Source organism: Phascolarctos cinereus, unplaced genomic scaffold (genome assembly GCF_003287225.1).
Source record: "Phascolarctos cinereus isolate Bilbo 61053 unplaced genomic scaffold, phaCin_HiC Scaffold_1;HRSCAF=81, whole genome shotgun sequence".
Lineage (NCBI taxonomy): Eukaryota > Metazoa > Chordata > Mammalia > Diprotodontia > Phascolarctidae > Phascolarctos > Phascolarctos cinereus.
Window position 1 is genome coordinate 129,068,224 of NW_027555514.1, and position 25,902 is coordinate 129,094,125.

Genomic DNA, 25,902 nt, shown 5'->3' on the forward strand with positions numbered 1-25,902 from the left:
GATAGAGAAAAATAGAATTTCTCTTCTTTGAAATGCAAGGGATTATTATGAAATAAAATTATGCTTGGATTTCTGTGAGTACTTCTTCCTCTGGTATAGATGATAGCCTTCCACCTTTTCTCTTATCCATGTTTATTCACAAATCGTCCCCAAAGAGTCCACTATGCTAGTTTTTCTTTCTTTCTTTTTTTTTGTTTAGTATATCTCAGTGGTACCAGTATAGCATTCAGACCATTCTCCCACTTTTTTCTCACTCTTACTCCACGATCAATTTCCCCTTCTTTTTTGTGCTACAACAAAAATTTTAAGTGTTTGCTGTATTAATGAATATTTTGTTAGTCTTGGGAAGAGAAAAATATTTTCTGGTTTCTGTCTTTTTTTTAAAAAAAAAAACTATTTAATATGGTAGAAGTAAGTGCAACAGAAGACTCTGGGAAGGTGTCAGGGTAGGTCAGAAAATTCCAGTCTCCAAATTTCCCCCATGAAAAAGACAGAATATTGCCTTATAGTGAATGTAGAGCAGCAGAAATAAATAAAAGTGGGGTAAAGCAGTTGTCCTCATTATTGTGTTTGTCCTTCGGACTTTAGGAAAGACAAGACTTCAAGGAAGGGAGGTTCAGCCCAAGTGAAATGCAAACACTTTCAGGCAGACTCTGTAGATTCAGTGTGTGACAGTAAGCCCTGGGCTGGCTGGATTGGGACGCAGCCTCGGTCTCAGGAACTTTCACCTTACATACAGAGTAGGAGTTGGACAGCTGAGTAGGAGAAATTGAAGGACCCTCTGCTGTCTTGAGATTCCAATCTCAGCTGTGTTGACTGGATGTGGTTCAGAGCTTCAGCTGTGGGTGAAAAGGAGTGAAGACACACCTAGTGAGAGGCAATAGCAGTGGGGCAGGGCTCTGCTAGCTGAGGGCACTTGTAGAAGAGCAGAATGTCTGGTTTCAGCTCCAGGGCAGAGGGGAGAGCTGGCTGGGGTCCCTAGTCATGGCTTAAGGGTGGAGAGGAGTGCCTATGGTTGGGCTTCCAGACATAACTCAGAAAATAACAGTAAGAAGAACTTTAGGCCTTGGGGCACTGTTCCCCATACCTCAGGAATAGAACCAATTAGGATAATAAGCTGCTAAAAATAAAACAAAGTTAAAATGAGTAAGCAAAGAAGAAAGAACTTGACCATAAACATCTACTATGGGGATAGAGGAGATCTGGGTTCATATTCAGAGTAAGATATCGAAGTTTAAAAAGATATTCCTAATTCAAAAAAGAAACATCAAATGGTCAGAAGCCCAAAAAGGGTTCTTGGAAAAATTTAAAAAAACAAATGAGACACTATGGAAAAACTAGGAGGAGAAAAATAAAAGTGATCCAAGAAAATTAAGAAAAGAAAGTCAACTAATAGGAAACAGAGATCCAAAAACTTACAGAAGAAAATAACTCCTTGAAAACTAGAACTGGGCAAGGGGAAGCTAATGAAATTATAACACACCAAGAAAAAATAAACCAGTCAAAAGAAAAAAAAGAAGAGAATGTGAAACTTATTAGAAAAACAACTGATCTGGAGGACAGATCGAGGAGAGACTATATGAGAATTGTTGGACTACCTGAAAGTTACAATCAAAAAAAGGATCGATACAATATTACAAGAAATTGCTGAGGATAATTGTCTTGAAGTTTTGAATGAGAGGGTAAAATAGAAATTAAAAAAATTCACTGATCACCACCTGAAAGCTATCCCAAGATGAAAACTTACAGGTGTTATCAGCCAAGTTTCAAAGCTTACAGATAAAGGAGAAAATATTACAAGCAACAACAACAAAAGAATTTAAATACCACAGAGCTAAAATCAGGATCACACAAGATCCCAGCAGCTTCTACATTAAAAGACCATAGGTCTTGGACCATAATATTTTGAAGAGCAAAAGCGCTGGGGTTGCAACCAAAAGTAACTTACCCAGCAAAGTTGAGTATCATTCTGGAAAAAAAAAATGGGACATTCAGTGACCTGAAAGATTTTTAGGTTTTTGTGACAAAAAGACTAGAACTCAATGGAAAATTGGATATATAAGATTCAAGAGAAAAAACATAAGGGAAACATTAAAGAACAATTATAAGAGATTAAATTAGGGCCAGGGATGGGAAACCTGTGGCCTCACGTGGCCCTCTAGGTCCTCAAGTACAGCCCTTTGACTGAATCTAAACTTCCCAGAAAATATCCTCTTAATAAATTCTGTGCAGCAGGTTCCCTACCTCTGGGTTATACGTGAAAATGTTATCAGTACTCTTTAAGTCTGCCATTATTCCTTGGGTAGTTTGAAAGAAAGGCTTGGGCTGAACTGAGAATGTTGGGTTGATTCTAAAAAATAAAGCTGGGTGGGAAGAGGTGAAAAGGAGCAATTATCTCATACAAATGAGGCATGAAAGGAAGAACTGATATAAAAGAAGCAAGTAGAGGTGGAGGGCTGGTAGTGCTGGAGCCTTACTCATTGGAACTGGGTTAAAGAGGCAACAACATATACATCTAGAAGGGTATAAAAGTCTAAATTTATGAAGAATAAGAAGGTGAGGGGATAGGATGTGGGAAGGGCTTTTAGAAGGGTGTATAGATTAAGAATTGGAGGTAGAGGATAAGGGAGGGACTCTTAGAGGAGTGGGTAGGAGTAGGAGGTCAAGGTAGTGGTTAGAAGCAAACAGGTAGGATACAGTTAGGGTAAACAGGGTGAGAAAGATAAATAGTGAGGAAAAACAGGATGGAAGGAAATGTACAACTAGTAATTATAACTTTGGAAATGAATGGGATGAATTTACTCAAAATAAAAATGGATTACAGAATGGATTAAAAATCAAAATCTGGCAATATGTTGTTTACAAAGAAACACAAATGAGAGATACACAAAGTCAAAATAAAGGGCTAGAGTAGCATTTGTTATGCTTCAGCTGATGTAAAAAAAAAAGCCAGGGGTAGCAATCATGATCTCTGACAAAATTAAAGCTAAGATAGATTTAATTGAAACAAATAAGCAGGGAAATTGTGTCAGTATTGTTTTAGAAATGCTACCAAGAAGAGAAGAAAAAGAAATTGAAGGAATCAATGGAAAGTGAGGTAATAAACTATCTTTGTAGATGATATGATATGTTTGAAAAAATCCTTAATATTCAACTAAAACTTAGCTGAAATTAATAATTTTAGCAAAGTAGTAGGATGTAAAATAAACCCACATAAATCATCAGCATTTTTATGCATCACCAACAAAACCCCAAAAGAAGAGATAGCAAGAAATACCCCATATAAAATAACTGTATTCAGTATAAAATACCTGGAGAGTTTACCTGCCAAAACAGACCCAGAAACTACATGAACATAATTATAAAACATTCTTTATACAAATAAAATCATATTTAAATAATTAGAGAAATATTAATTGTTCATGGGTAGGTTAAGCCAATATAATAAAAACGACAATTTTACCTAACTAGTCTAATGCCATTCTAATTAAATTTCTTTAAAAAATCATTTTACTCAGTTAGAAAAATAATCACAAAATTTATTTGGAAGTACAAAAGATCAAGAATTTCAAAGAAACTAACAAAAACCTATATAAAAGGAGGTTCAGCAGTACCAGACCTCAAACTGTATATTATAAGGCAAGAAACAGCAAAACCATTTGGTACTGGCTAAGAAATAGGTTAATTAATGGAAGAGAGTAGACATACAATACACAGTAATAAAGGATTATAGTAACTTTGTGTTTGACAAATGTAAAGATTTAAATTTTGGGGATAATAATTCATTATTTGGTTAAAAAAAAAAATGTTGGTGAAGTTGGAAAGCAGTGTGGCAGAAATTGGGCATAGACCAATATCTTAAACCATGTACCAAGATGGATACGTGTATCAAAATGGATACGTGACCTAGATATAAAGGAGATAATCACAAGAAAATTAGAAGAACATGGGACATGTTACATTTCAGACTTATGGAGAACAATTTGTGAATAAACGAGAGAGCATTGTGAGGTGTAAAATGGATAATTTTGATTGTTAAATTTAAAAGGGTTCGCATAAATAAAACCATTGTAGCCAAGATCAGAAGGAAAGCAGAAACCTCCAGAGAAAGAAATGATAAATAGGAATATGTATATTATGGTGTTACATGTATATGTATATACACATACATACACATATACATTAATGTGTGGATATATACATGTATATACATATATGTATATATGTGTATTTGTGTTTAATTGTAGCCTTCTCTAGGGTGGGATGGGTGGGGAGAGAAGAAGAAAGAAAAGTGCACAGCAGAGAACAAAAGAAAACTTAGAAGGAAAAACTGGGTAGCTTTGAAATAATGTATAGTAATTACCTAGTTTTAAAAAAAGTGAACAGTCTGAAATGAAAATTAATTTATAGTGAGTCTTTTTTATATTCTGTTGCGTATGTGGAAATATTCTATTTTTTCTCTTTGTATTTAAGTTTAAAATGAATAAAAAAATTAAAAGGAAAAAAAAGTATAGCCTTGAAGGCTCTTCTCAAACCAGGTTTTATCTTTATATTCTTTAAAATCATGTAGCAGCAGAAATAATTTTGTTAAATGCTGCAGCAAGTCTTGACACCAAGTATGTATGCTGTAACGAAGTGAAATATATGCTCACTTTAATGATTTCCTAGGTGATAGAAGGTACAAAGCAGATTCCAGACAAAATAATCCTGCAAGGTTGGCAAGGTACTCCAAATGTTGTTATTTGCAGATGATGTAGTAATTGCATTGGAAGCCAAAACACTCTAGTCTTTTCAGTGAAAAACCACAACAATGCGAGATAAAATGGGGGTTAGCAAAATTTTGGTGCAAAATAAAGAAAATTAAACATGTTTATTAGACACAAAAAATAAATCAGTAAGCATTTATTAGGCACTTATTTCCTGCCAGACATAATTTCTTACACAATTTTATTTATATTTTAAAGGGAAACACTAGCATTGAAATTTTGTCATAGAAATAGTCTTTGCATTATACATCAGAGTTCTGTGAAATATAATTTTGGGAATATTATTTTGATATAAAGATGTTATTACTACCTTGTAGATTATATTCTATTTATGACTTGCATGAAATTGTAAAGCTGAGTCAGTGATTATAGCCCATATCTATTTGTAATTGATGTAGTACAAGGTATTGAGTTTAGAATCCTAAGAGCATGTGGCTCTGCTACCTTCTGCCTCTGTGACCCTGAGGAAGTCATTGTGCCTCTTTGGGTTTCAGTATTCCTCATAAAAATGGAAAGATTTTGATTAAATCACAAAGTTCCTTTTTAATTCAAAATCCTATGATCCTATAATCTATAAGTCATGACATCATCGTAATAGAAAAAAGATAGCATAAATAAATTGTTATAATTTCTCCTGATTAAGGACTTGCCAAAAATAGATAACCTCTTATGAACTGAAAAGTCACTTATAAAAATAATTGGCACTTATAAACCAAGTTTATAAGTATCTTGTCATTGCAATGGCTAAAGGTGTCATTAGCAAAGAAAATACTTTTTTTCTGTCTTGTCAACTATAGTTAGGTCTGCTTAGACTGTTGTGGTTTCACAGCCATTATTTACTCAACAAACATATTAAATGCCTGTTTGGCATAAAGCTCTGTGCTAGGTGGTGGGGAAGATATAAAGTTTAGAAAGGGTATCAGCTCTACTCTCCTAAAGCTTACGGACTAGTAAGTACTCAGTGAGAAAGAAAATTTTATAGCCTTCCCAGCAACGCTTCATTGAAGTATAGGAGCTCTGGCAGAAACATTAAGTTATTCTTGGAATAACCAAAAAGAATGATAAAGCACTTGAACTATAAATTTTTTTTTCAGTTGAGAAAAAGGCATTTAGTAGTATTCCAGGGTGTCATTTATACTGTAATAAAAGCCTTATCAAATGTTTTATAAATGCTGTTTTCATGGAAGATGTTACATTTTGCTCCCCAAAACTGATAGAGATTACTCATACACATATAGGATTCCAGAATGAACAAGTTCTTGTTCTATATATGATAAAGCTTTGGAGAGCCATCCTGGGGCTATAGTAATCTCTGTAGGTTTTTCCATAGCTCCTTATCCAAAAGTCCAGTGGCCTTTGGACCTAGGTTCCCAATAAAAGAGAGATTCTTGGTCATATACCCAGAAATATAAGCATTTAGGTTAACAGAATTATCCCTTCCGTAACGTGACTTTCCCTATCGCAGTTTTGATATATCACTTACATCCTGCACATTATTATGGGTGTATGCTCTGGGTCCTCCTTCTTTCCCTCTCGACGTCCTCTTTCTTAGTGATTTTATCAGCTCTCAAAGGTTCAGTTATCAGGTAACTTCTTTTAGATCTAAGTTCAAGTCTTCTTCCTGAACTACATCACCAACTGCCTATTGGATCTTTCCAGATGGATGTTAGATAGGCATCCTAAACTCATCTGTCTAGAACAGAATTCATTATCTTTCTCCACCCACCCATCTTCCTAATTTTCCTTTTGTCAAGGGCATCACTAGCCTTCCAGTCCCCCAGGTACTCAATCTAGGAATAACCTTTAATTAAGCTCTTTGTCACTTCCCAAGTCATAACATCTCTCACATCTGTCCTTTTGCTTCCACTCTAACCTACTACCCTTCTTGAAGCCCTCCTCACCTCTCTCAAACTATTACAGTAGCCTTATAATTAGTCTCATGATGGACTAATTCAGTTTCTTACTTTTCTATTGAATCTTCCACTTAGCTGTCAAAGTGACATTCCTAAAGGACAGTCTGACCGTATCATTACCCTATTCAAGAAGTTCCAGTAACTCCTCTTGGCTCAAGGATAAAATAAAAACTTTTGTTTGATGAGCAGTGCCCTTCAAAGCTTGATTCTAGCCTACCTTTCCAGACATTTTTTACGTTTTTCCGTTTGTGCACTTTGTTTCATCTAAATTGTACCTACTACCTCCTATAAGAGCCTTTTCTAATCCTTAGTATTAGTGCCTGCTCTCTGAGATTATCTCCAGTTTACCCTATATAAATCCTGGTTTTGTACATAACTATTTATATGTTGTCTCCCTCCTTCAGACTGTGAAATCCCCAAGAATAGGGACTGGGTTTTTTTACCTTTCTTTGTCCCCCCCCATCCCCCAAACACAGAAGATAGTCTCTGACACATAGTAGGTGCCTATTAAATGCTTTTTGATGACTGAACTTTTCCATTTTTCATCTTGTTTATTATTATTATTATTATAGTTTCATCTTTAAATGCCATTCTGATGATTTAGTTTAGTTTCTCACTAATTTTTTTGTGTGCTTATTTTTTTCTCTTTACTGCTTCTCAGTATTTTATGTATTGAAACTGTTCATGACTTTTCATCATTCTCCTTAGTAAGAGTCCCACTATTGTATTTGCTGTTTTGCCTGGATAAAAGTGATTTTTTGCTCCTTCATCAAATGATCCAGAAAGGAGATAGGAGAATCTCACAAGAGTATTTTGCAATTCTTCTGTAATGTTTCCTAAGTGAGTTTATATTATAACTTACTAATATGAGGAATGTTGGCTGCCATATTGCTCTATTTACTTAGGAGATAAATACTAATGGGTAAGTTAATAGTTAGAGGTAGTCTAAAAATTTGTTCTTACTAACCTCTTCTCCCTTTTCTATTATTTTACCACCATTATTATTACAGAAATATAAAAGGTCTACCCTTAGCTAAAGACAATTTTGTGTTTTTCTTTGCTTTATGGATTACCATCACCAAAGAGTTCATCACCAAATGCCCAGGCTATTATGATGAGCCTCTTCATACTCACCTAAGCTCATCCTTGGAAAGTAGATATAGTCTGTTTTGAGATCCCTATTCATACTTGCACAAAGCTCTATCCCACTGCCTCCCTGTAGCATGATAATAAAATTATGTCATAAGCAAAAATAAATTTTTACAGTAAGATTTTCAGCGTTCAAAATTATTGTATACCTGGTTATTATAATTAAAATTTTCTGAGTAAGAATCTTCAAATGTAAATTTGTTCAAGCCTGGTCAATTCTTTTATATGAGTGAAAAAGATTTAAAGTTTCATGATGGAAATTATGACATTCTTTTAATAAATATTACATAGAGTTTCACTAGAGGGTGCTATGTAAACATTTATCATACAATATGAAGAAAGCCTCTTTCCTTTTATTTGTTACTGTTATTGGTATGGTTTGCCCATTTTAAAATATATTGACTTGTCATAAATCTTCATTTTATATTCTGTACCATAACACCAAGATAGAAGTTTGAATAATTGAAAACAAGTAGCTGTTAATAACAGTATTAACAGGTGTTCTCATTTTAATATTGAATATTTTGTTTTGTTTTCTCCCTAGGAAATGTATGACTCCAATCATGTATGCAGCTCGAGAAGGCCATGCTCAGGTTGTTGCTCTCCTTGTTGCTCATGGAGCAGAAATAAATGCCCAAGATGAAAATGGTTATACAGTATGATTCCTTCTATTCTCTATTGTTAAAGGCTCTTGTTTCTGCAATATTGATAACATATAGAAAATTCCTTAAGTCTATAGGAAAAGCTAGGAGGTAGTAGACTCATTGGACATGTTCTTTGCTGATGTCAGAAAAATGGCACCTGCCTCAAGCAAACAGAACCTCTGCTTATCTACAAAGCCTTACACTTGGCCCCCAAATGGAGATATTTTATAGGAGAAAATGTTTGCACTAATTAACTGTTAATTAACAAGTTAATTGTTAATTAACTGGATGGATCTTTTTATTCCATGGAACCACAAAATTTTGGTTTTGTCTATTACTTTATTTTTATTAAAATTGATATGTGACAGGGTTTGGAATTAACTTTAGGAGTAATCAGGCTTACAATAAGATGAAATTAATCCTATTTATCAATATTTGTTTAATAATGATTTCTTATTCTACTGAACAATGTTTTCAGTTTTACTCTTTTTTCTTTGTTAGGCCTTAACATGGGCAGCACGACAGGGTCATAAAAGTGTAGTTTTGAAGTTGCTTGAACTGGGAGCTAATAAAACAATACAGACCAAAGATGGAAAGACAGCAGGAGAGATTGCTAAACGAAATAAACATCCAGAGGTATTGTCCCAAACGTAAAATATAACTTCCAAAGATGGAGGAGGTGGTAGAAGGGGAAGATGAAGACAACCTGATGGTTTTTGTGTAGGTACTTAATCACAGCTTGTTGAATGAGTCCAAAAGATCATTGTGGTAATTAACTGTCATATCAAAAATAACTTTTGTTCTAATTTTTCAACACAATACAAAAAGAAACTTGGAGATACTAACATCATCCATGCTACTGGGTCAAATTAATCCCCACAATAAATTTTAACATTTATGTGTTATTTCTTAAACCTGCATAAAGCAGTCTTTAACTAGTTTACTGCTAGATTAATTTACACATAGACTGTATTTGATTTCATACAATAATAATTATATTACCATGCATAATTTACTTGTTAAATTATGTCCCAAAGATTAAAATAATTTTTTTTGTTTGTGTGAAATCAGAATTGTATAAAATATACTTTAAGCACTGGCCAATAGCTTTCTATTTGAATTTTGACATTTACATTTTGAGTTGTATATCTTTAAGATATGAAGATACGTTTCCACGTTGATATTATGTATCTTTAGTTATGTTTTTAGAGTTTGCATTTTCTAATTTGAGATAGATTTTTTTGAAGTCTGTCTTTCCTAACTCTTATTTTAATTTTAAAATATACGTGATCCTCTAATTGTTTTCTTCAAGGAATTATTTTGAGAAAATGCTTTTTGTCTCCTTCACCTTACTAAAATTTCCAATAAGGATATGAGTGAACATGTGCTTCAGTTAATTTAAAGTTAACATGGTAGTCACCATTAATGTTAACTATATTTAAATGAGTTTGTTAAAATTTTCAGCTCTTCACTTTACTTTCTTTCAGCTCTTCACTTTACTTTCTTTGACTGTGAATCCATTGCAAGGAAAGCTCCAACACTTAACTAAAGAAGAAGCTATATGTAGACTTTTGACAACAGATGGTGATACAGGAAAAGAGCACAAATTTAGGTAAAGTTATATCACTAAAATTTTAAATAAATTAAATGCTAACTCAATATTAAATAAGTGAATTGTTAGATATTGAATGGCTGTAAGTAATCATTGAATAATATGACTATTATAAGTTACTTGTTAACATAATATTGCAATAAAATAGGATGATCCATTTAGAATAAATTGCATTTTAAAATTTCACAAAAATGTCACAAATTAAACATGTCCCCCAGCACCTCCCACCTTCCGTATTAGTGTAGAGGGCATCTTTCCATTCCCTCAGTCTCGTAGCCTGGGAATCATCTTAGATTCTTCACCCCACCTCCCCAATCCTATATCCAAGTTGTTGCCAAGGCCTGCTGATTTTACCTTTGTAACATCTACCAAATACACTCCCTTCTCTTCTCTGGCATTGCTGTCTAGTACAGGCTTTCATCACCAGACACTTTGATTATTGCAATAGCCTTTGGATGGGTCTGCCTGTCTCAGGTCTCTCTCCACTCTAATCCATCCTCCATTCAGTCACGAAAGTGATTTTCATAAAGCTCAAGATTTATCATATAATCTCCCTACTTAATATCTTGTGGCTTCCTATTGCCTCCAGGCTATGTTCTGTTGGGCATTCAAAGCCCTTTAAAACCTAAACCCCTCCTTTCTTTCCCATTTTCTTACATCTTACTCCTCAGAATATATTCTATGATACAGTGACACTGGCCTCCTGGCTGTTCCACAAATAAAGCCCTCCATCTCTCAGCTCCAGGCATTCTTTTTTGACTGCCCCCCTTGCCAGAAATGCTTTGCCTCCTACAGGAAGCCTTACCCAACCCCTCTTGATTACTGTGTCTTTCCTTTGTTAATTATTTCTCATTTATCTTCTATATAGTTTGCTTTGTATGTATTTGTTTGCATGTTGTCTCCCCCATTAGATTGTAAGCTTTTTGACAGCAGACACTGTCTTTGCCTCTTTTTGTATCCCCAGTGCTTAGCATAGTGTCCTGGCACCTTTTGTTTTTGTTCAGTTGTTTCATTTGTGTCCAAGTCTTCATGACCCCATTTAGGGTTTTCTTGGTAAAGATAGCAGAATGGTTTGATATTTCCTTCTCTAGCTCATTTTACAGATGGGAAAACTGAGGCAAACAGAGTTAAGTATCTTGCCCAGGGTCAAACAGCTGGTCAGTGTCTGAGCCCACAGTTGAACTTGGGTCTTCCTAACTCCAAGCCCTGAGCTCTAGCCACTGTACCACCTAGCTGCCCTACCTAACCCATAGTATGCTCTTAATAAATAGTTACTGACTGATTGACTAATTATATATAAAGTCTGCAAAACACTTTACAATATTACCTCATTTGATCTTCACAAGAACTTTGGGAGCTATGTGTTATTATCCCCATTTTACAGCTGAGGAAACTGAAACAAATAGGTAAAGTGACTTACCGAGGCTCAAACAACTAGCAAGTATCTGAGGCCGAATTTGAATTTGGGCCTTCCTGACTGTAGGTCCAAGATGATGCTTAAGCAGCATTGTACTTTGTTTTCCACTTCTTCATATTTTTAAGAAGGTAGAAATTTTACAAGTAAAAAAAAAACCTTAATATTTATGACTATTACAATTAAATTAAGGAACTTAGGTGAATGATTAGCCAATAATAATGTTATCCTGAATACCAAAAGATAGTTCTAAACTAGGAAGTTATTGGCACTGAGTCCCATATTTGATCATCACAATTTTATACCTTTCACACTTCAGAAATCTTGATATTTAATTTAGTACATTCAGTGTCTAGTTTATGTCTATAAAAATATCTTTGATTTATGTGAATATTTAACAAATATTAATTACTGGTGTATGTACTTTCCTCCTCTCAAATTGTTATGAATATACATAGTTCATATACAGCTTTTGGTGATCTGGAAGTATTTTTACATGGACTTGGACTTGAGCATATGACAGAATTACTAAAAGTAAGTTTTCATTTGAAAAAATTTCTAGTGTATTTTACTGTGAAATTACATTCAGATTTTTACAATATCTCAAAGAATTTTATAAGGTGTTTTTTTTTTAATTTTTGAAACTTCTTTTGCTTCATAATGGATCTGAAAGTTTGCTTTAGTAACTCTTTAGTACCATCTTACACATATATACAATATCAAGAGTTTTAGTAGTTCCTACCACCTGACACTTAGCTATCAGGAACTCCACAGCTATTTTCCTTCTTAGCAAAACATTAGTTCTTAAAGAATAGTCATTCTTTTCATGAATTCCACTATTCTGTAATCATTCTTTTCATGTTATTCAAGTATTTATATGGATTCTTTATTCCAGTTGACCTTGAATCTTCATCTAGAAACCTCATCAGCTAAAGAAACACTGAGTTAAACAAACTAAAGGATATTTTAGTTTGATATAACATTAGAAATAAATTGTGTTCTTGAAATAAAACTTCTACAATTTCATAGAATTATTTATTTTTAAGAGGGAATGTATAGAACTAAAGTTAAAAAACCAAAGTTTATTTTGTTTTATATTCTATAATATTTTAAATTGAATATTTGTTATGTTTTAATTCATGTAAATTTTGGAAAGTGGACATTTGCCTACTCTTTGGGGGAGAATATAAATAGAAACAATTTTTTCCTTCTCCTGAATTAACAAACTTTTTTTTTCTTCTCAGGAAAGAGACATAACCTTACGGCAGCTTCTGACAATGAGAAAGGAAGACTTCACAGAGGCTAGTGTTTTTTACAACATTGAATTGTATTATATTTTTGTATTGCCATTTTTGTTTGAAGCTTATTTTTAATTTTAAATTATAGAATAGGGTTTCATTCAGTGATAGAGTTTTTACTATTTCTTTCATTTTAAGTCACCAGTTCCATATGCTTTCTTAGCATCATAATTTGCTTTAGCAAAAAATTAAAAAGCACAATTCTGCTGTTAATTTGGTTTTTTATTTGGACTCAAGAGATGTGTCAATATGGGTAAAATAGTGTTTGCATTCTAAATACAAAATACATTTATAAACCAGTAGGCCATTGTTGAGTTTGACTCTTTCAATGTATCTCCCAGACTTTTTAACTTCTCTATAGGATCTTTGTGAAAACTGTGTGATTATCTTGCCATCTAGTGGTTTTAATGAGCAGCTACTGTTTGTAAAGCGTTATACAAAGAATGAATGCCCAACTGAAGTTATACAGAGAAGATGGCCTATAAAAGTTACTGCATTTAAGAGAATAATTTAAGGTTTTTGTGATTTTGTTTGTGTTGCTGTATCTCTGGCTTCTAGCAAATGTCTGGCATGTAATAATCAATAGATGCTAGTTACTTGATTGAGTGAAAAATAGAAGAGGGTCTGATAAAGGAGAGGAGGAGGATTATCATATAATCATATCATATATAATCCATACATACCACTGACTCCTATTTTTTTAAAATGAAATACTATTGTAGTGTTTAGTTTACTTGCATATTGAAATCTCAATAATCCTTAATATGTTTAGATTCTGTATCACAGTTAGTGTAAATAAGTAATTATGTTAATAAATAATAACAAACATAGTAAAATAAATAAGTTCCTAAAATGGAAACATAGTTAAAGGTACATACTAAAAATTAACCAATCTCAAATCAGAAGCTTATTCATTTCATTTTTGCAGTGTTATAATGAATAGAGAGATAAAGCTGGCCACGGACCCAGTCTCCATTCAGTTAAGTTCTACCTCTGACATATACTGGCTGTGTGTAAGTCAGTCTAGTCAATATTTATTTAAGCACCTGCTAAGGGCCAAGCACTGTACTGAGGGGTGAGGATACAGAGAGGCAAAAGACATTCCTTACCCTCAGGGAGTTCACAGTCTAATCAGAGAGACAGCATGAGCATAGCTATGTACAACAAAAGCTTTTTACATGGTAAATTGGAGATAATCAAGGGAGGAAAGGCAAATTAAATAACCTCTCAGTGCTCTAGACAACTCTTCGAGAATATTAGTTGTAAAGAAGATACTGTCCTGCATTGGTAGAAGAATTTTCTTCGTTCAGGAGACAATAGGTCCAGTTATTATCCTTACTTATTTCAATATGTTATTCATCAAGTAACTAGCTTTCTTAGAAATCTAGTGTTATAACTCTCCTAATCATTATAACTGAAATTTTATTTTACATTTAGAATGGAATTACTAATATTAGAGACCAGCAAAAAATTCTGGATGCTGTTAAAGAATTACAGGTAGAGGAAATAAAATTTGGAGAATTGACTGAAGTAATAAACTTGGAGATCAGGTAAGATAAATGTATTTTAGCCAAATTATTTATTAGAACAGAAGTGTAATTTTTTTTTCAAAACTAAATGTTGTTTTTAATTTGCTGGTGATTATTCTGCTTATTTAATAATATTTTAGACAGTCCTTAAAAATTTTGCAAGGCAAATACTATTTTAAAAAAATACAATTTCCCTCAAAGAATTTTGTAGGGAAGATTCATGCATTAGGTAAGAGAGTTATGTTATGTGACTTCTAACTCTAAAATTCTCTGATTCTATAATTTTGGTTTTTTACATCAATTTTTAAAAGCATGATACAAACAACTGAAATAATACATAGTCTTATGAACTCACATATATTTTCTCTCTTGCCTTATTTTCTTGTGGCATCTTATTAGAGGCAAGTACACAAGTGACTACTCACTCTTCTTGGTATGGCTCCCTGTTTCTTTGTTTCGATGAGTCATTTTGAAACTTAAGTCAACATATCAAGAAAATTCATGTTCAAAATTATAAAGTCTGTCAGGTCCTAAATATTAATGATTGAAAAATTGATTGTAAAACTTTAGAATGTCATATAGACCATATATACTCTATATATGCCCTAAGGCCATATAGGAAAAATAAACCACCTACTTTTTTTCCTAATTCTTTATTCGGATTTGTATCAGCAGAGAATTCCTTAGCTGTTAGCTAGGCCTATTCGGTCACTAATGGAGTTTCATGAGTAAATGCCATTCAGAAAATACCAATACTAGCAGTACACCCTGGAAAATACTCATTTAATGTTGCTAATGATTAGTATTGCCCCTGAGCAGTGCTAATGTTTAGATCCACAAATTTATTCAGTCCTAATCTCTGATCATCTAAAATTCAGAGAACTGACTTCATTATGATTAAATTTAAGAACTGGAATGAAGTCAAGGACTGACTATAGCTTCCATATAGAGAGTGGTATCTATTCCTGTTCCCTCATTATGTCTTATGAATTTGAATTCCTTACCAGGGATTCGTCTACATGAGTTAGTCCTCTTGGTGTTATTATTGTTGTTGTTTTTTTCTTAATAACGCCAATACCCCCAAAAAGCATGCAGAGAACACAAAAAAGTGTTATGTATGTAACCATGAATTTCCTTTTCGTGCTGTTTGTTGCTTTTAAAAGGTATAAAATAAATTTCATTTTTTGACTTTCAGAACTGTTCTAGTTGGCTGTACTTTATTCTGACCTTTCTGTGTTCTGTGCATTTTAAAATGTTTCACTGCTGCCTTTTTTTGTAATTACAGCCAGCCTCCCTTCTCTCTACCAATGTTGTTCTCCCCTCCCCCATTAAAAATTGAGGAGGGGGGGACTTCTATCAAATAAGCATAGTCAAACAAATTGAGTTCACACAGTGGCCATGTGAAAAAATGTCTTTTTCTGTGTCTCATGTCTGTCACTTCTCTGGAAGTAGGTAAAATGTCCTCTGGAGACATAGTTGATAATAAGAACAAGACTGTAAAGAAAAATAACTTTAAAAGACATCAGTCAGAGTCCTTATGTCTTTTAAAGTTATTTTTCTTTACAGTCTTGTTCTTGTATAAATTACTTTCTTAATTTTACTTGTTTCATATTAGTTTATACTATTCAGGATTCTCTGCAAGTGGTTTTTTTTTAAACTAATATGTAATCCATTTTTGTAATCTATTACATCAATATACTGTAATTTATTTATTCAACCATTTCCCGATTCGTGGCCAGCCCATTAGATTCTAGTTTTTTAAATTTCCTTTTTTCCCCCTTTTAATTCCCCCCCTTAGGATCAGGAAGTTTATTTTGCTTCAAGTGTTTCCCACCTGGGTATTATCCTTCCTCTTAACCTATCCCTTATGCCTGCTTGTTTCCCTCTTGAGTTTAATATATTTCTACATGAAATTCTGTGTGTTCAGCTTTACTTTGCCCATTTCAGATAAGAGTGGGGTTCATCTGAGCCATCCCTTCCTTCATTTTATATTCTCTTCTTCTCATGTACCCCAATCACAGGAGATAGCAAGTTCCATTCCCTTCTAACTCATTTGTGCAGTAATATATTCTAACTTTTTCTTCCCCTTCTCTTTCCCCGTTAAAACCCTGATTGGTAATTGAAACGATCTACCCCCAGGTCCTGCATTTTTCTTATTTAACTCTCTTAATACCCTTTAAAGACATTAAGGTTCAGAAAGAATACTTGTTTCTTTTCTCACTATTAGAATGTTAGCACTCCATCGTCAAAGGGTCCATCTAGATGTTCGAATAAATTTGCCTTTCTAGGTTTAACTTTATTTTTACTTTTTTTCAATAAACGAAAATCATTTCTCCATTACTCTTCCCTGTCCTGTTGAAAAGAAAAACTTTATTACAAATGTTCATAGTCAAGTCAAACTAATTCACGTTAGCCATGTTTCATTCTTAAGTCACTTCCCTATGAGGAGGTGGATAGAGTGTTTTGTCATGAATCCTCTGGAGTCATGGTTGGTCATTGCATTAATCAGAGTTCTTAAGTCTTTCAAAGTTGTTTGTCTTTACAATACTGTTGTTATTGCAATAATTTTTCCCCTGGTTCTCACTTCACTGTGCATTAATTTGTTCAAGTCTTTCATTTTTCTCTAAAACCATACTCTTCTCCGTTTCTTAAAGGACAGTAGTATTCTAATTTTATTGAAATCATAATTTTTTTTCAGCCATTCTCTCATTTTTGGATAACTCCTTAGTTTACATTTCTTTGCCATCACAAAAATAATTGTTGCAAACACTTTTGTATATAAGGTCCTTTTCCTCTTTCTTTACCTCTTTCTAATTCGGCAGTTTAGTAAATAGGTCATAGTTCCAGATTCTTTCCAGAGTGGCTTGACTAGATTACAGTTATACCAGCATTAATGTGCCTGTTTTTTCATAGCCCCTCCAACAATTTCAATTTCCTTTTTTGTCATAGTGGCCAAACTGATAAATGTAAAGTAGATCGTTAGAGATACTTTAATTTGCATTTATCTAATTATTAGTGAAGTAGAGCATTATTTCATGTGTCTCATAATAGCTTTGATATCTAACTCAGCAAACGTCCTGTGAATATTCTTTGATTGGAGAATGTCTCCCAGTCTTAGAAATTTGAATTAGTTCTGTATATATCTTAGAAATAAAACCTTTGTCACAGAAACTTACTACAAAGGTTTTTTTTTTTTACCGTTTTACTGCTTCTCTTCTAATTTTAGCTGCATTGGTTTTGTTTATGCAAAAACTTAAATTTTATGTAATCATATTTGTCCATTTTGCCTTTTATGATCCTCACTGCCATTCTCTATCCATAATTCTAATAAGTAATTTCTTTCTTACTCCTCTAATTTGTTTTTGATGTCCCCCTTTATGTCTAAATCATGTAGCCGTTTCGAACCTGTCTTGGTATGAGGTATGAAATGTTGATCTGTAGCTTCTGCTAGACTGCTTTAGAATTTTCCCAATAGATTTTGTCAGATAGTTCTTTTCTCAACTGATCAGATCTTTGTGTTTATCAAACACTAGACTAATGTGCTCATTTGCTTCTATATATTGTGTACCTAATCTGTTGCACTGATCAACCTCTCTCTTAACCAATATCAAATCATTTTTGAGGCATTGCTAAATTATGGTGTAGTTTGTACTGCCAGGTTTCTTTCCATCCCATTTTTTGCCATCACTTCTCTTGAGGTTCTTGACCATTATTGCTCCTGAATGAATTTCATTTTAATTTTTTTCCTAGCTCTGTAAAGTAATCCTTTGGTACTTTGATACAGCACTGAATAAATAAATTAGTTCAAGCTTTCAACTAGACACTTTTTCTCATCCACATGACCTCTCAAGCTTCAATAAAATAGGAATTATGAGCAAGAGAAAAACAGTTTCAGCTGTCTTTATAGTCTTAAGACATTAACAGCCATAACAAGGTAAAAATCTAATGAACAGCAGAAAAGGCTAATCCTTAAACTCACACTCTGCTCCTACTGTTTGACAGAGCTGCACTAGCTGACTCAAAGGCTTGCAGCAAAACTCACCTCCGTTTCCCCTTTCTTCCTTGTGCCTCAGAAAAACAAAAGGCACAGGCTCAATTTAACTGCCATTGCAGTGTGGCTCTGCCACAGAGCTCAGCCAGAAAACTGAGGAACAAAGGAAGCTGTGGTAGAATAGCAGTTTGTTTGGCTGTGTGATGCTTGATTAAGCCAGAGTGATCAGCATCTAGCTAGAATTAATTCCCTCCTTCCTTCCCTCCCCCCCCCCACCCAGAAGTGAATTGGGATAGAGACTGAGTTACTTAACCCCTGAATTCCCCTACATGGGAGGAGTCTGAGAATAGCTTTAAGATCCAGCCACTGGAGTAACCACCATCAAAAAGGAAGAAGTCAGAAAATGATTGATAACGGAAAATAAGAAAAAAACAATTACCAAAGATCTTAGAGGGAAGAAGACTCGGCAGATGACCATGAGAATAAACAGATAAACCAGCAAAGAAGGTATTAATAACAGAAGGGAATATGGTCCCCAGATCAGCTAAATAAGTCCAGACATCTGTGAATAGATATTACAAAATGAGAATGAGGGAAGAGGGGGCAGGGGCTTGAGGTTTAGGGGAAGAGAGCCTATGGGAATACAGTTGACAAAGTAGATTGAATTAAAGCAGCTAAAGAGAAAAAGTGTGTCTGTAGAGATGAAGAGGGGAAAAAATCCCAATTTGGGAATAGAACCAATTTCAGAAATAAGTGGAGAAAAATTTCAAGCTAACTTGTAGAACTTTTAAAAAATCCAATAAAATGAAAAAGAGTGACTAACCTGGATAAGAAAACAGAATAGCACAATCTGTTGCTTACAAGAAATGGACTTGAACAAAAATGAAGGGTAGAACAAAATTTATTGTGCATTAGGTTAATCCAGAAAGACAGGCATTGCAGTTGTATGATCAGACAAAGCAAAAACAAACATTCAGAATATAGAAAGGGATAAAAACAAGGAAAACACGCTGTGGTAAAAGAAACTGTAGACAACAAACCATTATCAAATGCCTTAGCATTTAATTTCATAAAAGAAAAAAAATGAAAAATTATAAGACAGCCAACAATACAATAATAGCAGGAGATTATAATCTCTCGGCTCATGACAGAGCTATCAGAAAGTTAAAAAGGAAACTAGAATTGAAAAAATTGTTGGAGAAACTAGAGAAACCCAATAAATTCTCTCTCCACAATTAGTTGGTATAGTTGTGGAAATGTCAGCAGTAAGAGAAAAGAAAGAAATTAAAGGCATCATTATGGTCAAATAGAGGAAATTATTTGAATTTGCTGCTGCTACAATAGTTTACTTAGAAAATCAGCAAACAGCACAGTTGCTGTATACAAAATAAACTCTCAAAAATCATTAATATTGGGGGCTGCTAGGTGGCGCAGTGGGTAGAGCACCGGCCCTGAAGTCAGGAAGACCTGAGTTCAAATCTGGCCTCAGACACATAACACTTACTAGCTGTGTGACCCTGGGCAAGTCATTTAACCCCATTGCCTAGCCCCCCCCAAAAAAAATTAGTATTTCTAAATAATAATATTAATATGAGACAACAATAGAAAAAGAAATCCCATTCAAAATAACTAAAGTGCATAACATATTTGAGGATCAGTCTACCAAAGCACACTAAGTACTTGTATAGATTAATTTACCTAGTGCTCCTTAAAGAAAGAGCAACTTAAATATCTAGAGAACTACTCGCTGCATATGATTGGGTTGTGCCAAGCCAATAAAATAAAAAATTGTATTATTGCCAAAGTTAATTTACATTTTTAGTGCTGTGTCAATCAGATTATCAAAGGTAACCTGTACAGAATTCGACAATATAATTCATTTGGAAAAGCAAACATCTAGAATATCAAGGAAAATAGTGAGAAGAGATAGGAATGGAGGGGGAATCTCACTTCTAGACATCAAACTGCATTACAAAGTAAAAATCACCCAGACCATTTGTTATTGCTTTAAAAAGGGTAGATCATCAGTGAATGATTCTAGACAAGGGAAAATCAGAAACACTGGTGTTCAGTAACCCAGTGTTTAATAAACTAGAAAACATAAATTACTTAGGAAAGAACTCCATATTTGTTTTAAAAAAAAACTGCTGGAAAACTAAAAAAAAAGTCTGGCAGAAATCAGGCCTAAACACCAAGAGCTTAAACCATATTCTAGAATACATTGTAAATGAATAAGTGATCTTAAAATCAAAGACTATAATTTTAAAAAAACTTGGGGGGGCAGAGATCATAGACTTTAAACAGATATAAATAGATGTATTCTTAACCAAAGGACAGCTTGGTGTCTTAATGGACGCAGTGCCAGGCCTGAAGTCAGGAAGATTCATCTTCCTGAGTTCAAATCTGGCTTCAGACACTTACTAGTTGTATGTCCCTGGGCAAGTCAGTAACTGTTTTCCTTAGATTCCTCATCTGTAAAATAAGCTGGAGAAGGAAAATCTTTGTCAGGAAACCCCAAATGGGGTCACAAAGAATCAGACTGAACAACAAAAATAATTCTTAACCTACAATGATAGAAGCAATGTCAAGAAATAAGATTGATAGCCTTGTTCATATGAAAAAAAAGCTTCTGAACATTCATGTAGGATAAAAAGGGAAATGGATGAATGGGCAGAAATTTTGTCTTTGTATAAAATTTCTCATATGAGGATTTATAATCTAAAGATAAATAATAAATATATTTACAAGGCTAAAAGCCATTTCCTAATAAATAAGTGGTCAAATATATGAACCAATAGTTCTCAAAGGGAGAATTTTAAAGTACTAGTAACTATATGAAGGAATCATCCAAATCATTAATAATTATAGAAACGTAAATTAAAACAATCCTGAGATTTTACTTCATAACCTTGTAAATTCACAAAGATAACAAAAGATAGTAGCAGTCAGTGTTGGAGGATAGGCACACTAGTGCATTGTTGTTTGAACTGTGAATCAAAATCTTCTTCAAAAACATTTGGGAATTATTTAAAATGACTAAAATGTCTACAACTTTGGACCTTGAGGTTTCATCACTAGCTTTTAATATTCCAATGAAGACATTGATAAGAAAGTCCCCATACACACTAAAATGTTTATAGTAGCACTCGTTGTGATAACAAAGATTTGGAAATAAGATGGATGTCCATTGATCAGGTAATGGTTACATTTGGCATGTGAATGTAATGGAAGATTACAGTGCTGCTAGAAATGATGAATGCAGAGAACCATGTGAAGATCTGTGTGAACTGATGTGGAAATGAGTAAGCAGAGCCAAGCACACAACATATACCATGACTGCAACCTCATAAATGGAAAGAGTAATCACACACAAAAAAAATTCATAAGTGAATGTTGCAAAATATCAAAGAATAAGCATGCCTCAGAAGAGCTGTAGATTGTCCTACCCCCCTCCCTTTTCAGAGGTGGGAAGTCCATGAGTGTGTTATGTTGCACATTCAAATTTTTTCAATGTATTAGCCATTTGTGCTACATTTTCCTCATACTCTAGAAAAATATTATTTGTTAAATGAGATGGCTCTCTAGGGTGTGGAGTAGGAAGGAAAGTAGGAGAAATTCTAGTGATATAAATAAAACAATTGGGCGGCTGCTTGGCACAGTCGACAGAGTGCTGAACTTGGAGTCAGGCAGAGTCATCTTCCTCTGTTCGAATCTGGCCTCAGACACTTAAACTAGTTGTGTGAACCAGGCAAGTCACTTAACTCTGTTTACCTCAGTTTCTTCATCTGTAAAATGACCTGGAGAAGGAAATGGCAAACCACTTCACTATCTTTGCCAAGAAAACCCCAAATTGAGTCACAAAGAATTGGACATGACTGAAAATGACTGAACAACAGGAAAATAAAACAAATGATGTAAACAACCTTTCTTTTTAAAAAGGTGCATTAATACAATAACAGCCACGTTATGCGATGACTAATATTATTAAACTGAGCCCTTCTCAGCATTACAAGTATCTAAGACATCTCCACAGGCCTCGGGATGGAAAATGCTGTCCACATCCAAAGAAAGAACTATGGAAGTCGAATCGCTATCACTTATTTTTACCTTCTGTTGAGTTTTGTTTCATCTTTCTGATGGTTCCTCCTATTGGTTTTAATTTTTACTTACAACTTCACTAATGTGAAAATATGTTTAATAGGAATGTAAATGTAAAACCCATATCATATTGTGTGCTGTCTTGGGGAGGGTGGAGGGGAAGAAGGGGGAGAAAAATTTTCAACTCAAAAGCATATAGAAGTGATTGTTGATAAATCAAAATAAATTAATAAAATTTTAAAAAAACAAAATAAAATAAAAGGGTACATTAATTTAAGCAGTGTTGTTATTTTTATTATATTGGCTTCACCTTCCTATGAGCAGTTAATATTTCTCCATTTAGATCTGTATTTGTGTAAAGAGTATTTTGTAGTTAAATTCACATATCTGTTTATCTTAGCAGGTAGACTCCTCAAGTTGTTATTTTAAATATAATTTCACTTTCTATCCCTTCCTGCTGTTTTGTTGGTAATATGCAGAGAAGCTGGTGATTTCATAGCCTGCAACTTTGCTGAAGTTTCTAATTTTTTCAGTTAACTTTTTAGTTGAATACCCAGGGTTCTTAAAGTGAGCCCTCACATTATCTGCAAGCAGCAATAATTTTGTTTCTTCATCTATGCTTGTTCCCTCGATTTCTTTCTCTTCTCTTAAAACTATAGGTAGCATTTCTACCACTGTATTTAATAGCAATGGTTATAGTGGCCATCATTGCTTCACCCTTGGTTTTATTTGACAGGCCTGTAGTTTATTCCCTTACATAGTACACTAGATCTTGGTTTTAGATAGATAGTAATTATACTAAGGGACAATCCATTTATTCTGATGCTTCCTCATATTTTTAGCAGATATGGTATTATATCTTATCAGAACCTTTTTCTGTGCCTTGATATAATCATATGATTGTTTTATAATTATGGTAAATTATATTTCTTGTTTTCCTAATAATGAACCAGTATCATATATCGGGTACAAATCCAATCTGGTCATAATGTGTAATTTTTCTGATGTGGTGTTGTTGTAGTTTTCTTGCTAATATTTTATTTAAAATTTTGCATCAGTATTTATTAGGCATATTGATCTACAGTTTCTCCCTTCTCTCTTTTAACTCTCCCCAGGTTTGGTATCAAGCCCATATTTATATCATGGGAGGAATTTGATAGGACCCTTTGTTTTCCTATTTTTTTCAAACTTAAGGCAGAGAAGCTAATTTTCTTTAAATGTTTTATAGAAGTCTCTTGTAAATCCATCTTTTCCTGGGCTTTTTTTCGTTTAGGAGCACTTTTTTTTTTTCCTGAGATTGAGTTAAGTCTTCTGTTTGTTCTGTTAATGTAGACATTTTATATTCTTGTAAACATTTCATCCATTTCATGTCCATTTTGTTGGCATGTAGTTTCTAATAATTTTACTTTATTTCTTAAGTTATTGTGAATCAATTTTTAATTTTTTATAATTTGATTTTCCTCTTTTTAAATTAAAATAGCTAATGTTTTATTTGTTTTATTCATTTTACAAAAAAACTCCTAGCTTTATTAATTCAATTTTTTGTATTCAATTTTGTTCATCTCTTTGATTTTTCAGGATTTTTATTTTTGTCTTTAATTGAGGTTTTTATTTGTTGGTTTTCTAAATATTGTTGTTCCATAATCAGTTTGTTACTTATACCCTTTATCTTATTGATGAAAATATTTAAAGATATAAATTTTCTCCCAAAGAACATTATGACTGCATCCCAAAATTTTTGAGATATTTGTCTTTTTTTCCCTGTTGTCTCACTGTTGTCCTTGTCTTTAATGAAATTATCTATTGTTTCTGTGGTTTAATTTTTGATCCACCTATTAGTTTGGATTATTTTAATTTATGTTAAATCTCTAATTAATTTTTAATCATTTTTAACGATCCCTTATTGAATGTAATTTATATTTCATTGTGACCTGAAATAGGTGTGTTTAAGATTTCTACTTTTCTTCAAATCTGGTCTCATACCAAACACTTGACACTTACTAGCTGTGTGACCCTAGACAAGTCACTTAACCCCAATTGCCTTTAAAAAAAAAAGATTTCTACTTTTCAACATTTTTGAGAGGTTTCTTTTTTGGCTTAATACATAGTTAATTTTTGTTAAGGTCTGTGAGTCAGTGAACATTCATTAAACATCTGTGTTCTAGGCACTGTGCTAAGCACTGGGGATACAAATACAAAAAAAGACAAGTCCCTGCCCTCAAGAAGCTTATAATCTAATGAGTGAAGACAGTACACAAAAGGAAACTGAAAAGGACGGTAGGGAAAGGAGGTAAAGAACCAGGCTGGGGGCATGATGGAGAAGTCTTAACTGAGTGCGTCCAGATGGTAAATGAAGAGATGACTGTTTTAAGCACCCTTCTTAAATGGAAGTCTGAGGAGGAGCTCTCTGCTCTTCCCTCCAATTAGAGGGGTGCCAAAGGCAGAGCTTATTAAGGAGGTGTGAGTACTAAAACTAATGTGATCTTGCAGGATGATGAGGCTTCTAGTGGCTTCCATCTATCCATCCTATTTTCTTATACTTGTCAATTTATTTGTTTTTCACCTCTTTTTTTATAAAGTGGTCATGACAGATATTTGTTCAGCACATGGTCTTTGGTTTGATGCGATCTGCTTCTGTTCCTCTACCCCTTTTCTCTTTCCCTCTCCATGAGCCCAATCACAGGTTCTTATTCTTTCTTTCTTGTCTTTTAAATTCTTCTTCATAATTCTCCCATTGTTAAAATGTGTTTTGCTTAGTGCCTGACCCTTCCCTCAATCTAGTCTCCTTATTCTCTTATGTCCCTTCTCCCCTTTTCCTCCTGTTTAAGTGTGGAGTGAAATGTATTTCTGTAATCAGTTCTTGTGAGTGAATTCCTTCCTCCTTTTATCAGTTCAGATTTTCCAGGTTCAAGTGTTACTCACAAACCCCCACACCTTCTTCCTTATGTAGAGTCTTTGACTTGAACACTACAATTATGTGAGATAATTTCTCCCACCTTTCTTCTTCCCACCTCCTCCTTCCTTTCTTCTTGCAAGATCATCAAAACAAAAAATCACTTCCAAGCCTTTTTTCTTAATACATTCCTTCTTTGCCTCGTGATGATGATGGTGTTCTAAGGGGATAAATATATCATCTCCCTATATTATACTGTAAACATTTGAGCCTTGTTTAGTTTCTTGTGATAGCTCATTTACATTTATTTTTTTTATATTTCCCCTGACTCCTGTGTTTGTACTTCAGAGTTTGCATGTAGTTCTGGAATTTTTCTGAGACTGAGAAGTCCTTTATTTCATTAAATATCCATTTTTTCTCCATATAATTATGCTTAATTTTGCCAAGTATGTTATTCTTGGTTGTGAACTTTCCTTCTGAAATTGCATATTCCAGGCACTTCTTTCTTTTATAATGGTAGTTGCTAAGTCCTGTGTGGCTCCTTGTATTTGAAATCTTTCTGGCTGATTACAGACTGTTTTTTTTATTTGAAGCT

The 25,902-nt window shown here is 33.7% G+C and overlaps 1 protein-coding gene across 1 annotated transcript in view; it reads left to right on the forward strand.

The window, feature by feature from the left end:
• ASZ1 (ankyrin repeat, SAM and basic leucine zipper domain containing 1) overlaps positions 1 to 25,902 on the forward strand; it is a 103,959-nt gene that overhangs the window by 47,019 nt on the left and 31,038 nt on the right. Inside the window, exons 5-10 of the mRNA XM_020976049.2 lie at positions 8,373 to 8,484; positions 8,974 to 9,108; positions 9,960 to 10,084; positions 11,957 to 12,032; positions 12,743 to 12,799; positions 14,234 to 14,346. Of these exons, the coding sequence (XP_020831708.1) occupies positions 8,373 to 8,484; positions 8,974 to 9,108; positions 9,960 to 10,084; positions 11,957 to 12,032; positions 12,743 to 12,799; positions 14,234 to 14,346 (618 nt within the window). The remainder of the gene's footprint in view (positions 1 to 8,372; positions 8,485 to 8,973; positions 9,109 to 9,959; positions 10,085 to 11,956; positions 12,033 to 12,742; positions 12,800 to 14,233; positions 14,347 to 25,902) is intronic.